The sequence below is a fragment of the Podarcis melisellensis genome (genome assembly GCF_964234715.1).
Source record: "Podarcis melisellensis genome assembly, chromosome: 2".
In the NCBI taxonomy this organism is placed as follows: Eukaryota; Metazoa; Chordata; class Lepidosauria; order Squamata; family Lacertidae; genus Podarcis; species Podarcis melisellensis.
This window is the reverse complement of record NC_138529.1, coordinates 39,253,948-39,271,698: the sequence shown is the minus strand read 5'-3', so window position 1 is coordinate 39,271,698 and position 17,751 is coordinate 39,253,948. Positions and strand designations below refer to the sequence as shown.

General features: G+C 43.5%; 1 protein-coding gene across 1 annotated transcript; it reads left to right on the top strand.

The window, feature by feature from the left end:
• Nucleotides 1–291: 291 nt before the first annotated feature.
• Nucleotides 292–16,282, top strand: LOC309359238 (cytochrome P450 2G1-like; the record flags this gene model as incomplete). The annotated part of the gene is made up of 9 exons (XM_081892698.1): nucleotides 292–468; nucleotides 2,885–3,047; nucleotides 4,291–4,440; nucleotides 5,980–6,140; nucleotides 9,576–9,752; nucleotides 10,381–10,522; nucleotides 10,960–11,147; nucleotides 11,716–11,857; nucleotides 15,832–16,282. 9 exons carry the CDS (start codon nucleotides 292–294, stop codon nucleotides 16,017–16,019), a joined length of 1,488 nt encoding a protein of 495 aa, XP_081748824.1. The 3' UTR covers nucleotides 16,020–16,282.
• Between the last annotated feature and the right edge of the window lie 1,469 nt (nucleotides 16,283–17,751).

Genomic DNA, 17,751 nt, shown 5'->3' with positions numbered 1-17,751 from the left:
GACTGTGTTAAAGGAAATGAGCATTCATATCAGTTACATGTAAGTCTGTACCCAACCTTGATGTTGAAGAGCATAGAAATTAACCTATTTTCAGCCCAGGTCTAGAGCATATGTGGATGATTAACCCACCTTTCCTAATAGAACACATACTGGAAATAAAGGAGCTAAGATTATTTGGAGAAGGTTGAAGTGGGGTTTGGCTGGGGTTCTAATAAGCAGCTGTGCTTTCACCTTGTCTTTCTTTAGTAGTTTCCTGGATATATTTGACCAAAAGAAGAGCCTCAGAGGAAGATGGAAGTGGCTGTAACAGGAGCTCTGCTCCTTCTCTGGGTTCTCTTCATCTTCATCTTCTATTCCTTAAAAATGTACAAGAAGAAAAGTCAGCTACCTCCAGGCCCCACTCCCTGGTTCTTCCTGGGGAACCTGCTGCAGAAAGATGTCATGCCTCTGAACAATAACTATTCAAAGGTAAAGCCGTTTCTTGTTGCGGTTTCTCTCTGTTCCCTTGTCCCTGTGGCATGGCATAAACAACCATTGTCTGGAATGAAGCAATGTGTAGAGGAAAGACAGAAGGTTAATTGTTCCCTCTTTTGCTTATATACTTTTCCATTCTACCTTACAATAAAGGCCCAGATTTCTGCTTGCTTTCTCTTTCCTTATTTTTATTTGCATTGTTTATTACTTGATTTTACTAGGTTTTTGTTTACTGTTGGCATGTGTCTATTTTGCATGCTCTTTAGAGCTTCCCTGAATCAACTTAAGATCCCTCCAGACCATTGGTTTATTCAGCATTCGTTCTGATTTTCTTGCACAAAGCTTAAAAAATATTTTTATTGAACAATCGTTCTGATTTGCTTGCAGACCGGTTCTATGATAATGAGGATTCATTTATTCTTCATTCATCCTGGTTAGCTTGCAGGTTGCTTATAGTCATTTATTCATCCCAGGCTTTTCAATGTATTTCCCCATCGCTTTCAAAACAGCAAAAGGTCCTCTTTTTTAAAGTGGATTTATTGCACTAGGATTATGTTAACTGCACAGACCCAAAATTATGGTATGTGCTTGAATCCCTCTTGCAAAATAATGACAGTCTGGAGGCACCCTAACTGAAGAGCCCATTAAAGGAATCACAATAAATAACAATATCCATTTAGAAAAACCACAGCAGCAGCAATATACATTTGATTTTTACTTAATTTCATTTTTTAAAATTAAATTTCTATACTGCTCATCATCTGCCGATTACAGGGTGGTTTCCAAGATAGAATTCTGAAACCATTAAGTTGCAAGCTAGCTGTATTCGGGTACATGTGCAAACACAACCAGTCAAAGGTAGTGTAGGCACATTGCCAAGCCCTGTCCCTTCCACTGCATGATACCTATAACATGTGAAAAACCCTCCACTACTCATGGAGACTCTTACACAATTTAAAACCCTGTTTGTGCTTGGCAGGTCACATGGGAGTAAATTCCAATATACTTCCATAACAGTATTGTATTGTAACCTAAAAAATTGTTAGAAGATCACTTAGGGCTGTTGTCCCCAAATGTGATAAATAACAAGCTGAAGCAGAACCAGGCAGCATGTCAAGAAGCATGGCTCTGTATTCATTGATTGGCCTGGACATAATTATATGGTTATACTTTAGAGATATGAAGCAGTGGTTGATCATACTGAAATGTATGATGTGATACCTATTGCAGTGTCATACCTGTTAAAGGGGCAGCTAAATTTCTTTTCTTTATATACCTGTCTTGCAAAGTGAATCAAACACTTGATGAAGTTGGTAGGGCTGAACATAAGATTTATTTCAGAAGGTTTTCTTTCTTTTATGGAGGCAGTTCTAAATGTGGTTCCTCCTCATTCAGGAACAACAGCATTCTAGCAGCCCATTCTCCAAGAAGCCATCCAGATGTCCTTTTCATTGCGCATTCATGATACAGCGCTATCTCAGGTTAAGTACTTACCGTATTTTTCACTCCATAAGACACACTTTTTTCCTCCTAAAAATTAAGGGGAAATGTGTGTGCGTCTTATGGAGCGTGTGTAGAGAGGGAGAGCTGCGCAGTGCCTCTTCAGCGAAGTGGGAGGATAAATGGAAGGGGCTCTGTTCTTCCTCCGCTTCGCTGAAGAGGCGCTGCGCAGAGAAGGAGAGATTTTTTTTTCTTGTTTTCTTCCTCTAAAAACTAGGTGCGTCCTATGGTCGGGTGCGTCTTATACAGTGAAAAATACGGTAATTTGTTCTGAAGGTCTGTTCTTAACCTGAAACTGTTCTTAACCTGAAGCACCACTTTAATGGGGCCTCTTGATGTCACCGCACCTCTGCGGCGTGATTTCTGTACTATTTCTGGGTTAGCAGAGTCTGTAACCTGAAGCTTCTGTAACCTGAAGCGTATGTAACCTGAGGTACCACTATACCCATGATGACATTGGAGTAGTTATACGCAATCCCATTTCGAATACTGTTTGCACTTGCAAAAGTCCTGAGGTGGACACACTGTTTTGTTCCAGTCAGTGCATGTCCCATAGCTTCCTGTTTAAATCCTGTAGCTAGTTATAGCCCAGATGTTCAGGTGTGTGTGTCTTCTGTTGCACTCCAGTATATACAATGCATGGATGTAAATTTTATGAAATAAATAAATGTATCCCTCCAGATGGCAATAATGTAATAATACTGAGATGTATTGCAGAACAACTAATAAAGCTGAATTCTGCCACTAATGCACTGTTACTGCATCAATGACTTGTTGAAGCATATGCCTGCAAAACCCCACACAAAACAAGCTGCAGGTGCCCAAAGAGATATTGCAACCGTTCCTTAAGATAATTACTCCAGTGGAAGTTTCACTGCCTAATTAAATAACACTGTCTTTGTGTCTTCAGCTGGTTGAGAAATATGGCCCTATATTCACTGTCTGGATGGGACCCAAACCTATGGTCGTGCTTTGTGGATTTGATGTGGTAAAAGATGCTCTGATGGATCATGCTGAAGAGTTTGGTGGGCGTTTTAGCAGCCCCATCAGTGAACGAATGACCAAAGGCCACGGTAGGCTATTTCTTCCTGTTTTTTATGTATAGCTCAGCTCTACTTTGATTTGTAATGCAGTCCCCAATTCAGGGCCAAACTAGTTGTGTGAGTACCATTAACATTGTGTTCATAAATAGCCAGCACAAAGAAGTCTGAGTAATCTTGGGGCCATAGACAATGGGAAGGAGAAGCTTGACTCTCTCTACTTGCCATCAAAAAGTGTCTTTCTAATGCTGTATATGCATTTCAGGGCAATTTGTTCCCCATGTGCACCAATGAGAACTTTTAAGAGGCAATTAGAAGCCTCAGAGAGGTGATTTTTGTTACCATGGTGGCATGTAGAGAGAGTCTAACCTCCATGGTCACAGTTTTGCTCAGACTTCTCTGTAGCTGCTATTTGTATAACCATGATAATAAGCATCATGCCTAGGAAAGAAAGAAAGACAAACACCATCAAGCAAGAACCATTTTTGAAAATCAATTCCCCCCAAAGAAGCTGCTTTCCTGCCCCCCAAGGGAAACTGTCCCGCCCATAAAAACTCATAAATATAAACTTGCCACTCAAAACATCATCCATTTATTGAGTCTGCAAACTGAAAATAGCAACTGTATATGTTGCTACGTCTCTCCTGGGCCAAAGCATGCCATTCTGAACATGGGTGACATGATTTCACTTTCCCACCCCAACAGCAGCCAACACTGTGGCCTGGAGTCAGGCAAGGCAGTGTGTCCTGTCTCCTGCCATCCATTAGTATGCTGAACTGGACGTACTTACTCTACCAAAGAGCAAAAATCCCTTACACAACACGGGACTGTTGTGGATAATTGAGAGAATGACCGCTCCCCACATTAAATGGGGGCGCCCTTTGCATGGTCGTGTGCAGCCCCTCTACCCTAAGTAGCACCATTACCACAGGCTTGGCTTCATCTTCCCCAGGTGGGATACCTGGAGGTCTCCGCCTAACTCAGCCAGTTGCCCAATCCCACCTGGGGAGGCGTTGCCAAGGTGATCAGGCCGGGTAGGGAGAGGGACCACCTGCCCACACAATAGGGGGAGGATCTTACCTGGGACTGGGCTGTTGTGGCCTACCTTATCAGGATAATTGAGAGAATGGGAACAACTGGTTGCTGAACTGTAACTACAAATGGGGATATAATTTTAAGGTGGAAAGCACCAGAACCACCTTTTCATGTAGAAACTTCCTGCTGGTTCCTGTTGGGTCAAGAACTGACGGAATGACCTTCCCCTCTTTTTTTCCAGGGCTAGACAACTCTAGTGACATGCAATGGAGAGAGCTGCGCAGTTTCACAGTTATGACACTGAGAGACTTTGGAATGGGGAAGAGATCAATGTCTGAAAGGGTGCAGGAAGAAGCTGTTTACCTGGTGGAGGCACTGGCAGCCACAAAAGGTCACCTAGCTCATTAAAAAATAAAACTGAGAAAGCACTATCCCAGGGCAAGGAGAGGGCATTTATTCAATTGTACCAGTATATTGGAATGGGCACTTATAGTATGTAAGCTTCTGACATAGTTAGAATATGTGGCTGTTGGGCTCAGTGGCAGCAGGGAGGCAAGCTTTTCCCATTTGTCCTTTCAACTCTCTCCATGCTCATGTGAACCCCAACTCATGTGTTGAACTTCCACCTTAATATTTTCCACTAATCCAGTAATGCCTATGACAGTCTACCTACACTTCTTAGGTGTGCACACTGAAGACTATACTGTGTGCAAATTGTTTCAGTGAAAATTGTTGGGTTTATATTTATTTATTTAATTATATACGTTACATATTCAAATGATATAGGTAAGACACATAACTTTGAATATTCAAATACTATAAATAAAACTCGTCATGTATTCTTCGCCTTTAACATTGCAGTTGTATATCCACATTTAATCAACTATTGTTACACCTTTTCCCATAAACACTTGTGACTCCCCTCCCCCCCATGCATGGCTTCTTTGATTCTATTTACTAATACAGTGGTACCTCGGGTTAAGTACTTAATTTGTTATGGAGGTCCGTACTTAACCTGAAACTGTTCTTAACCTGAAGCACCACTTTAGCTAATGGGGCCTCCTGCTGCCACTGCACCACCAGAGCACAATTTCTCTTCTCATCCTGAAGCAAAGTTCTTAACCTGAAGCACTATTTCTGGGTTAGCGGAGTCTGTAACCTAAAGCGTCTGTAACCTGAAGCGTATGTAACCTGAGGTACCACTGTAATACTAATGTGTTTATACTTACAAACTTATTCAAAATTCCATCTTCAACATCATAATTCTTGTCTTTGTGAGCTCAGACTATGCTCATCAATAGATTCTGGTTGGAGCATCTTTGTACCATGTAATCATCAACACATTTCCATTCCTTGGGTTTATTTTTATGGCCTTGTGAGCCAACTGAAACTCTGCTGCAGGCAATACTAACAGAATTGGCATCAAATGAGTTAATTAAGCGGAATGTTATGACAGAGAAATGAGGGGGCGGGATTCATTATTTGGACTATGGATGGGGTAGGTGGGGGGGGAGAGAAGAAACCGAGTGCCTCTTTTTTTCTGCCTCTCACCTCCCAAAAATTATGTTTAATTAGAGTTTAAAAATAAAAATAAAAATTAGCACAGCCCCCTGAATTGATTTAGGACTGGATACAATTTGAGTGTTGCCCAGGTTGCCCTGAATATTGTGTCGGAGCCAATTTGTGGACCCAGATTCAGGCCTCACATCAGGTCGGTGTCAGGGGTACAGCTGTGCACAGCCCTCTTGATTACAGCATTTTACTACTACTTTTAATTTCTTTAACACTTGGTTCTTGGGATAGATGGAAATGCAATCTACCAGGTTCAAACTGCTTAAACAGTTTTTAGAGTTAATTTTGTATTGGGGTCTGAAGATGGTGGGCTCCACTTTCATCAGGCCTTGCTGACTGTCTTCGGTTCCTCCTACAGGACAGGGCTTTGATCCGACAGCTAGAATCACATCCGCTGTTTCCAATGTGATCTCATCAGTCATCTTTGGGACTCGCTTTGACTACGCAGACAAGACCTTCCTAAAGCACCAACGCATTATAGAGAACCAAATGGTCTTCTTTCAATCTTTCTTGGGACTGGTAGGTTGTTCCTTCTGTGTTGCAAACATTTTCCTTTCTACCATGAAAAGGAAAAACAAAACATAGCTTGTTGTAGCATGAACAATGGCACAAAGGGTTCACAAATGTGTGCCTGCCTAACTATCAGATGAAAATAATGTTCTGAAAATGTCTTCGACAGGATTGAGATGGAAATTGACACAATCACGAATTTCCAGTGATTTCTTTAAAAAAAAAATTATTAACCGGCCAATCAAATCAAATCAAATCAAATCAAATCACATAAATTCTGAATTACAAAGCCGAGTTTTGAATTTTGTTGAGGGAACCCATATTTCAAGATCCGAAGGGGGATTCTGATCATCATCTTGCCACTGCATTAATGTCCAAATCAGTCCAAACTGATAATTCTATCCAGTCTTATCTTGCTGTTTCCACATCACATCTCGTTCATATAACTTCTCCTTTTTCTTTCTGATCTCTTCTGATAGTCTCCTTAAGCCGATAAACACCAATAATAATCCTGTGTGAATTTTTCCGTTCTTCCAATCCTCAAATCGAGATGCTTTCCATATATCATCGCCTTCATAGATAACAGCGCTCTTTCCATATTTAATTACAGAACTGTCGTTCTTAAGTCCCACTGAGGAGTTTCACCCACAATATAAAAACAGCTCTATTTCTCCTCTCAGACTTAAGTCCTCCGACAGAACTTCCCAATATGGTGACGGAATTTTTAACTGCGTCATTCCAAAGCCCTTATACATTCCACGCTCTTCTTAAAACATGCTTTGGTTCGAAAGTTTATCTCCACACAGCCTTAAATCCAAAGCTTAAGTCCTTAAAATGACATTTCTGACTTATGGGTGGGGGATTCTTGTTTAATCACATAAAGGAAAGAAAGGAAAGTTTTTTCCCCTCCCCCATCAGTCCCTTTGCCATGCCGAGTCTTGGCGTATCTTCTCATGATTTATACTTGTTCCTCTGACTCGTCTTGTTTTATCAGAGATCTCTTCTGCTAGCAGTCTTTACTCCCCCTTCTTCCTTGAAATATGTGCATTTGCTTCATCCAAATTGTTTCTTTTGAAGTTCTTGCAGCTAGTGGCACGGATCAGAGATGGCGTCCAGGAGCACCAAAATCCCACAGGAGGGCATTGTGCCTAGTGCCCCCATCCCCACAAATTCGGGGGTGGTATAGGGCACAGCAGGCAAGGGCAGTCCCCCACCACAATCCTGGGGGGGGGGGGATAGGGAGAGACTCAGGGAATTCCTCGGACCACTGTCATCGCCTACGCTTCCCTCGGAATCCTCCCCCTCGCTCTCCATTTCCTCCCTCTCCTGTGCCTCTGCTCCTGAGCCTCTGCTCCTGAGCCCCTGACAGCAGCTCTTCCGATTCGCTGGAGAGACTCAGGGAATTCCTCGGACCACTGTCATCGCCTACTCTTCCCTCGGATTCCTCCCCCTCGCTCTCCATTTCCTCCCTCTCCTGTGCCTCTGCTCCTGAGCCCCTGACAGCAGCAGATCTCCCTTTCCTTTCCTGCCCCCCTTTTACTTTGCCATTGCTTCCCCACCCCCTTTAGTTGCCTGACTACCATTTCCCTCTGGATACAATATAACTGTGGAACATTGCAAGAGAGAAATGGCTGCCACCACAAAAAATGGCAGTCACCAACAGGGGCTACACCCTACAGTTTCCATCCCCACAACACCCCAGAACAAAGCAGCATACAGGTTTTTCCTAATGTAAGAAAATGGTACCTACCCAAGCTACTGAAGAAAGAGCCATGAGGGTGTGGGGGGAAGGGAGAATTGTTGCTATGAATCGCAAACTGCTCCCCTGAAATTTACTGCCCTCATAAAACTTCACAATCAGTAAAGGGAACCACATAAATTTCTGTCCCAACAGGAGCCTTACTTGTTTCATTTTTCAATAATTGTTGATTACTGGGATAGGTCTGTCTATTGTGCAATATGATATGCATTTAAAATGGCAGACATTTCCACATTAGCGGATGACAAAATAGAAGAAAGACTTGTGCAAAATGCACCAATTGCAGGAGAATGGGAAATTCCAGTTGAAAGTGAGAATGAGTGTTGGAACAGACTGAGGCACATTTGTACATCTATAGAGGTATCCTGGTGGGAGGAGTTGCCAAGCGTGGGGAGCCACGCCAAATCATCAGTTAAAACAAGCTACCCAGGATGTCGTTGTTCTTGTTGTTCTGCCCTTCACCCTAAGGTCCCAGGGCAGGTTACAACAATTGAAACACAAAGTTAAAAACGGTTGAAAACCACTTATATGCACCTCAGATGTCAAAAGCTGGAGTGAAAAGGCATGTCTTCAGCATTCGTCAAATCCTGTATAATGAAGATGCCAGGCACACCTCTGTGTAGAGGAAGTTCCACAACTGAAGGGTTGCCACAGACAATGCCTTTTTCTGGACCATGAGCCTCTGAGGGCAGTGCAACAACCAATAGGATCCCCTCTGCCACTCTTAGCACCCGAGGAAGTCTGCAGGAAAGGAAAAAATAATTTTCTTCAGGTAGTTGGAGCCTGAGTCATTTAGGGCTTTAAAAACTAATATTAACACATTGAATTGGGCCAAGAAACAAATTGCCAACGTGTGCAGCTTTTAAAAAACAAAGGTTATGTGAGACTTAAACAGAACCCGAACCAGGAATCTGGATTTTGGACCAGTTGACATTTCTGAATCATCTTCAAGGGAAGCCCCATCATCCCTAGCCCTTAGGAATGAGGTAAAATGAACCAGAAGCTCAACAGTTCCTGCTGGATTTCCAAAATAAGTGATTAAAAACAACAACTGCTTTATCACCTTTCAGCCAGAATCTTTGTGGCATAGTTATACAATAATAATAATAATAATAATAATAATAATAATAATAATAATAATAATAATTTTTATTTATATCCCGCCTCCCCAGCCGAAGCCGGGCTCAGGGCGGCTAACAACAATAAAATAATGCAACATTCTAAAAACATTTCATTATAAAAATTAATTAAAATCAAATTAATGGCAACCATTAAGCAAAAATTCTGTGCAGATTGCCAAGGGAGGGAGTCAGGCTGCGCCCTTACCAAAGGCCTGGTGGAACAGCTCTGTCTTGCAGGCCCTGCGGAAAGATGTCAAGTTCCGCAGGGCCCTAGTCTCTTGTGACAGCGTGTTCCACCAGATTGGAGCCGCAACCGAGAAAGCCCTGGCTCTAGTAGAGGCCAGCCTAACCTCTCTGTGGCCTGGGACCTTCAGAATGTTTTTATTTGAAGACCGTAAGTTCCTCTGTGGGACATACCAGGAGAAGCGGTCCCGTAGGTACGAGGATCCTAAGCTGTATAGGGCTTTAAAGGTTAAAACCAGCACCTTAAACCTGATCCTGTACTCCACCAGGAGCCAGATGGATTCATAATATTTAAGGCTGTATGTGTCATCTTCATTTCAGCTGTACTCTGCTGTCCCTAAAATATTAGACTGCTTTCCTGGAAGGCACCAAAAGATTTTTTCTGATACTGATGAGCTGTGTGCTTTCATCCGTGAGAATGTGAAAGTACACAGGCAGACGCTGGATCCTCAGAACATCCGTGACTATATTGACTGCTTTCTTATCAAGTCTGAGAAGGTATGTGGGTCAAGAATTTATTTGCACTGGCATGGGTGCACAGTCATGTCCTAGTCCATGTGGGGAAGGGATACCAGGCCAACCAGAGTGCCCCTCTGTCTTTGCCTCCTCCCCTAGCAACTTCTCTCGGCCACTCCTTGCAAGACATTTTTAATTATTATCATTATTCATTAGGCTGAGGTATCCTGTGCCCAGTGTTAAAGTCTATGCTTAATGTTGTACAAAACAATGCAAGTGCTTACGATAAAAATAAAATTGGTTCACTCAGTTTACAGCCTATATGAGTAACATGGACAGCTACTTTGCCCAAACAAAAATACATAACCAGTTACACTTTCTTTTACTGCCATCACTCCTATAATTTCTGATCCCATATATAATCTTGGATAGCTCTAACATTCCAGTAATCAAACAACACAACGTTTGTAAAGCAATGATATGCAAGTGCTTTTCTTTATATTTCTAAAGTAATTCTATTTTAAATAGATGTGATTGGATTAAACACCTCTTGGGGTGAGCGCAGGATTTCACCCATGATGTTCATTCGAACAGGCTAACCTGTCTCCATTTTGCCATTTTCTTTATAGTGAAATTTTCTCTCCCCCCCCCCTTTCCCTCTGCCTCATAGGAAAAAAAGCCTGCTGGTGACACCTTCAGAACTGAAAACCTTGTTATGACAGCGTTTGGCCTTTTTTTGGCTGGGACAGGAACCGCAAGCTTTTTCTTGATCTCTAGCCTCATGGTGATGGCTAAGTTGCCACATATTCAAGGTATTTAGATACCCCAGAGAAGTTTAAAGCGGATGGGACTATGATGGGCTCCACTAGTAATCACACATGAAAAGACATCCCAAGGACTAGGAGGTTTCCATTAGCATTCTGCTTCAGCCAGAACCTCCCCTCATTGTTAAAAAATAAAAAGGGTTTTGAGGGCTCCCTGGTGTCTTCAAATGGCACTTATGCCCAGGGGTAGGAACATTGCCAGAAGAGATGGGGCCTCAGAATTCTGGAAGCACATTTTCCAAATGAAATTTGTTACAGGAAAAGTCCAGCAGGAGATCAAGTGGTGGTAAGGTACAAAGGAATGAGTGGAAATCACTCAAGAGGAGAATTTGTGTTTGCATGAGCTTTCATGATGTCGGAGAGTGCCCAATGAGAAGCAGAATCTGAATCCAGGAAATACATCTCTTGAGTCTTTTTCATTACAGCAAAAGTCCAACAGGAAATTGATGAGGTGACGAGTGGCACCCGTGCCCCTAGCATGGAAGATCGTGTGAGGATGCCTTTCACCAATGCAGTTACCCATGAGCTTCTACGATACCCACTATTAAGTAATGAGGCCATTCCCCATACAACGTCTTGTGATACCAAATTCAGGGGGTTCACCTTCCCTAAGGTATGATGGCCCAGCATTTTGCCATGATAATTGTGGAGAAGAAATGGAGTAGTTCTAGGAACTGATTGTAAAAATGGCCCTGGACTGCCCTCATGGAGGCAGGGATGAGATCAGTAGTGGAGATCAGTAGTGATTTTGTTGGCCTAAGCAAATGAGCTGAAGGAACTAGTGATAGAGGAGAATTTTGTTTGTTCGTTTCACATTTTAAAATGAACCAACGGAATTAGTCTTTCACAGACCTATGCATACAAAATGTATCTTTTATGGGGAAAATATATACTAAAATCAATGTTTTAGTGGGAAAATGCACACAGAAGCACACAAGAAAGCACACAAAAAGGTGTTTTAGATTTAAAATGGGTACATAAATGGGTACTTACATTTAGTTGAATGTAAGGCAGTGTGTACTTATGGAGTAATACAGGAGCAGACCAGAGGAAATCAGCTCATCCCTATTGGAAGCCCATTCTTCTAAGTTAGCTTCACCATTTTATCATAGTATGGCTATTTCCTAGATAGTCATGAATTGAGACCAATAATGTAAATCTGCCATCTTTTATCCCTGAAGGGCACTGTTGTTGCTCCAATGTTAACAACTGTGCACCGTGACCCTCTCCTGTGGGAGACTCCTGAACAGTTCAACCCAGGACATTTTTTGGATGAGAAAGGCCAGTTCAAGAAGAAAGATACCTTCATACCCTTTTCAACAGGTAACTATACAAGCCTGTGGTAACCTATGTGCAAACAATGCCATTTCCACTTTCTTTCAAGAGACAGTGTACGGAAAAAGATATGGCTGCACTGTGGTCTAAACCACTGAGCCTCTTGCCAATCAGAAGGTTTGAATCCCCGTGACGGGATGAGCTCCCATTGCTTGGTCCCAGCTCCTGCCAACCTAGCAGTTTGAAAGCACACCAGTTCAAGTAGATAGATAGGTACCACTGTGGCAGGAAGGTAAACGGCATTTCCGGGCACTGCTCTGGTGTGCTGGTCCTGTGGGTCAACCGAGAGGGGAGGTCCGAGTACAGTCCGAGGTCGAAGGTGAAATATGGAGGCAGTTCATCAAAACTAAAGCTGGGTGCAGGGCAGGGAGTTGAGTGAAGTCAGGAACAGGCTTGCAAGCAGGGAGTCAGGGTGGGTCAGGAGCTCCGGCAGGAAAGCAGGACAGGGTTCAGGCAGGAACTGGCTACCAACAATGTTGCTCCCGCAACTTGGGACTGGGGCTGGCTGGCTTTGATCTGCCCCAAGGCATAGGGTGGCCCGGATCCTCAGGTGACTCGCCTCTCCTGGCATGGAGGCGAGTACTCCTCCTGCAGGAACTTAGTTCCCTCTGCCTCTCTGCCCTGAGCCTCTGCAGCTCAGGAGAGGCTGGAGGGTTACCGGACTCAGAGGCAACCTCAGCTTCCTCTGACGGGGCTGAGAGTGGAGCACCTGTAGGCAATGGGTCCTCCATCACCTCAGGAGCCAGAGCAGAGTCAGCTGGTGCCTGCACCTGAGGATCCAGCACAGGTGAGGACCCTTCAGGCTCATGCCCCAGCCCTTGCTCAGCTGGTTATGGAGGCGGGGGATCCTGTGCAGTCTGGGATTCTTAAGGATCAGCATCAGAATCAGAATCCCAGGCCATCACATCTGGTTTCACCAGAAGCATCTTTGTCATGCTCACCACATGATCCGGAAAAACTGTATGTAGGCAAATACCAGCACCCGGGGCCTGCAAAGGAAGATGAGCAGTGCAACCCCAGAGTCGTTCATGACTGGACTTAACTGTCAGGGGTCCTTTACCCCATGTTTTGCAATTTTCCTGAAGGATTACATGGCACCCTGTTGTAAGCTGATGGCATGCACCACTTGTTAAAAGGAGGCCGTGCCCTCTGTCCAGCTTCTAATAGGCTTCTTCTCACAAAGGCACTGTGATTTGAAGTAAAATGAGAGTAAAAGTCATTCCCTGGTTGGATGTGCCAGTCTTGTAATTATATTTCCCTCCCTGGTATTTTCTGTGAGTAGGGGATGGCACAAAAACATATGACAGTGTTTGGGTCAGAGGCTAGAAAAGGGTCAATAAACTGGAATATTTGGAAAACATGAAGTTGAATTCCTCCCATTCTGTCGCTGGAGAACTGCATCAGAAAATTTGTACAAGTGAAAATCTTGAAGATTGGTTGTGTTTCCGTTCTCATATGGTTTCAAAAAGGGTGCATTTGATAGACTGAGCTTTAAATGTGAACTGAATCTCATGTCTTGCCCATCCATACATCAGGCCAATCATTATATTATTATTATTATTATTAGTAGTAGTAGTTTTAAAGGTAAAGGTAAAGGTACCCCTGCCTGTACGGGCCAGTCTTGACAGACTCTGGGGTTGTGCGCCCATCTCACTTAAGAGGCCAGGGGCCAGCGCTGTCCGGAGACACTTCCGGGTCACATGGCCAGTGTGACATCGCTGCTCTGGCGAGCCAGAGCTGCACACGGAAACGCCGTTTACCTTCCCGCTGGTAAGCGGTCCCTATTTATCTACTTGCACCCGGAGGTGCTTTCGAACTGCTAGGTTGGCAGGCGCTGGGACCGAGCAGCGGGAGCGCACCCCGCAGCAGGGATTCGAACCGCCGACTTTTCGATCAGCAAGTCCTAGGGGCTGAGGCTTTAACCCACAGCGCCACCTGTGTCCCGTAGTAGTTTTAGTAGTAGTAATAATAATAATAATCGAGGCGGGTCGGGGCTGCTGATTCTTCTAGATCTGTCAGCAGCTTTCGACATGGTTGATCACGAACTCCTGGACCACCGCCTTGCCGACGTGGGGATTCAGGGCACAGTCCTTCAATGGCTGCGCTCATTTCTCTCTGGTCAGGGACAGAGGGTGGCGCTTGGGGGGGATTTGTCATCGCGCCACTCCTTGGTGTGCGGAGTACCTCAGGGTGCGATACTCGATGCTTTTCAACATCTTTATGCACCCCCTCGCCCAGCTGGTCCGGAGTTTTGGGCTGGGTTGCCATCAGTATGCTGATGACACCCAACTCTATCTGTTGATGGATGGCCATCCTGACTCGGCCCCAGACACACTGACCAGATGTTTGGAAGCTGTTGCTGGATGGTTACGTGGGAGCCGGTTGAAGCTAAATCCTTCGAAGACAGAGGTCCTGTGGCTGGGACGGGATGATATGGGATCGGGGGGACAACTCCCATCTCTTGCGGGGGTGCAATTAGTGCCAGCACCATCCGTTAAGAGTTTGGGTGTAATCTTCAACACCTCCCTTTCCATGGAGGCGCAGATTGCGGCTATAACAAAGGCAGCATTTTTTCATCTCCGCCAAGCTAAGCAGTTGGCTCCTTACCTCTCTCGCCCTGACCTAGCCACTGTGATCCATGTGACGGTCACCTCCAGACTGGATTATTGTAACTTGCTCTACGTGGGGCTGCCCTTGAGACTGACCCAGAAACTCCAGCGGGTGCAGAATGCTGCAGCGAGACTACTTACGGGGTCTTCGCTGCAAGACCACATTCACCCGGTGCTATACCAGCTGCACTGGCTCCCGGTGGAGTACAGGATCAGGTTTAAGGTGCTGGTTTAAACCTTTAAAGCCCTATACGGCCTAGGACCCTCGTACCTACGGGACCGCCTCTCCTGGTATGCCCCACAGAGAAACTTACGGTCTTCAAATAAAAACATCTTGAAGGTCCCAGGCCACAGAGAAGTTAGGCTGGCCTCAACTAGAGCCAGGGCTTTCTCGGCTGTGGCTCCGATCTGGTGGAACGCTCTGTCACTAGAGACTAGGGTCCTACGGGACTTGACATCTTTCCGCAGGGCCTGCAAGACAGAGCTGTTCCACCAGGCCTTTGGCCAGGGCACAGCCTGACTCCCTCCCTCGGCAATCTTCGTGGAGCTCTGGCACAATGGTTGCCAGTGGCTTGATTTGAATCAATTTTATAATGAATGATTTTAGAGTGTTGTTTGTACTGTACTTTTGTACTTTTTAATTTTTGTTAGCCGCCCTGAGCCCGGCTTTGGCTGGGGAGGGCGGGATATAAATAAATTTTTTTGTTATTATTATTATTATTATTATTATTATTATTATTATTATTATTATTTTATTTATACCCTGCCTATCTGGCTGGGCTTCCCCAGCCACTCTGGGCGGCTTCCAAAAAAATATTAAAATACTGTAATACATCAAACATTAAAAGCTTCCCTAAACAGGGCCGCCTTCAGATGTAGTAGTAGTGGTGGTAATAATAGTAGTACAGTGGTACCTTGGTTTTCGATTTTAATCCATTCCGGAAGACCATTCGAGTTCTGAAACGTTCAAAAACCAAAACTCAATATGGAAGCCTCAGTATAGAAGCTGCATGGCATGTTTGACCAGAATGCATAGAAAACGTCCTTAAAGTTATCTTCCCACTTTTCTTGTTTCTTGATGAATGATACCTAACAGTATTTCCAGTCCCCAAACCAACATCGCATGAATTCACTAGGAGTGGATCTGCACACAGAAAAAATAAAGCTATAAATAAGTCAGAAATTAAATCGTTATAACAAATTATTTTATCATATAAATTTTTTTTGCTCTCTGTCGTCATCTGGTATTGCATGTTTAGAATGCATTCAAAACGTTGTTTTTTGGAGCTGAGTCCAAGTTTCCTACACACTGTGTAGATCTTTGCTTAGCTGTGCCTTCTTTTTCTTTGCCAGGGAAACGGGCATGCATTGGGGAAGCCTTGGCACGGATGGAGGTCTTCCTGTTCTTCAGTACTCTACTCCAGAACTTCACCTTCCAGCTGGTTGGAGCATCAAAAGATATTGATTTAGCCTCTTTGCTTATGGAGTTCAGTGCTAAAAATGTCTGTCCTCTGATTAAAGCCATCAGACGTTCAGTGTGATCTTGTGACAAAAGATAAGCAGAAAGAATGTGGTCAGTGGCTCCCAGAATATTTGTAGTAGGTAGAACAGGAGTCCTGCAAGGTGCCTTCCTTCACTCATTCAACACCTCTCAGTTTCACATAAGGGTAGTAGCCCTAGATATCAGGTATTAAAAGTTTTCTTAGCATGGCAAACGGGAAGAGCCTTAGACCTTTCAATCCCTAATGTTCAGTCAACTGTTCATGGGCTCATTGGCACTTAATAAAATGTTCCACATCATCAACTATTGCAGTGTGTGTGTTTTTTAAAAAGTTTTCCTCATACAGTAGTACTTCGGGTTACAAATTTAATTCATTCTGGGGGTCCGCATAATGCATAATGTGTTGCTATCCTCACTTTTCAATGCCACACATTGCCAGTTATTCAATGCCAATTGTTCACAGTAAACAGAACATAAGTAAAACAAGGCTCCAAAAATGAATGGAATGTCAAGTGATAATACCTTTACAAGTGTGTGTGAAGCAGATACTGCAAAACAGTAAATTACCTGAATTATGAATTAAGGCTGTGACAGTAATTTTGAAGTATAATAAGGATCCTAAATAAATGAAATACTATGTCAATATATTTTGTTTTTGTTTTACAGAAGATATCTTTAGGAAGAAATCCATTTTTCAGCGTACCAAAAATAAATTGCCTCTTTTATTGTTTAAAGCAGTCTTGGGGGGGGGGGGAGTCCAACTGATTTTGGTGTTCTAAAGTTAATATTGCAGGCTGAATTACTATTACAGGCAAGAATTATTGTTAGTACCTTGGCATCTACATTAATTACAGGATTATCTTATAATTTGCCCAGCTGGCTTGGTCTTTACCAGGTTTGGAAATAACAGAGATATGAGCATCCTACCATATACATGGCAAAGAAGAGTGGGAATATAAATTCAATCAATCAATAAAAATGTATTGTGTGAGGGGAGTGCATAAAGTTTCCACTCTGTTCTACATGCCACACAAAGTTTTTAAAACATCCATAAGGATGCCCTCCAGTTAAATATTTTCCTAAACTAAAAAGCCACAGTTGAAGTGTTAAATGATGGGCTCCTGTCAGTAGGAGAATTTGCGTGAGTTTTACTTTTCCTTCCAGTTGGAGAACGTTGAAGGTTTTCACTGTGTCAGATGTGTAGTGGTTTCAGAAATCTGGAAATAGAGCTCTCAATGTTGTTTTTTATTACAACAAAAGTTCAACAGTAAATTGATGAGGTGGGAGGTGCCAACCATGTCCCTGGCATGGAAGATAGGGTGAAGATGCCCTATACCAAGGCTGTTGTCCATGAGGTTCAACGATATGAAGAAGAGAGCCTTGAGAGCTTACCACAGGACACAATGTGCTGTACAGAATTCCAGGGTTACATTATCCCTCAGGTGTGTTTCACACATGGAACAATCAGATTACTACAGAGAGGGAAACGGGAAGATTTATCATCACCCGAATGGCCTTGATCTCCCAAAGTCCCAGACAGTGTGGAAACAATATATGGTGATTCTCCACTTCAACCCCATTCATGGTTACTTTTCAGAATGCTGTGCAATGACTTGTTTTTATGCTAGAGAACCAGTTTTAAAAATCACTTTCTGACAAAAGCGACAGTGATATCTTCCATCATGAAAGAAAGCTGTTTCCTATTATATTTATGAGTACTGTAATCTGCATCTTCTCCCTGAAGGGAACTGCTGTTTGTCCACTGTTCACAA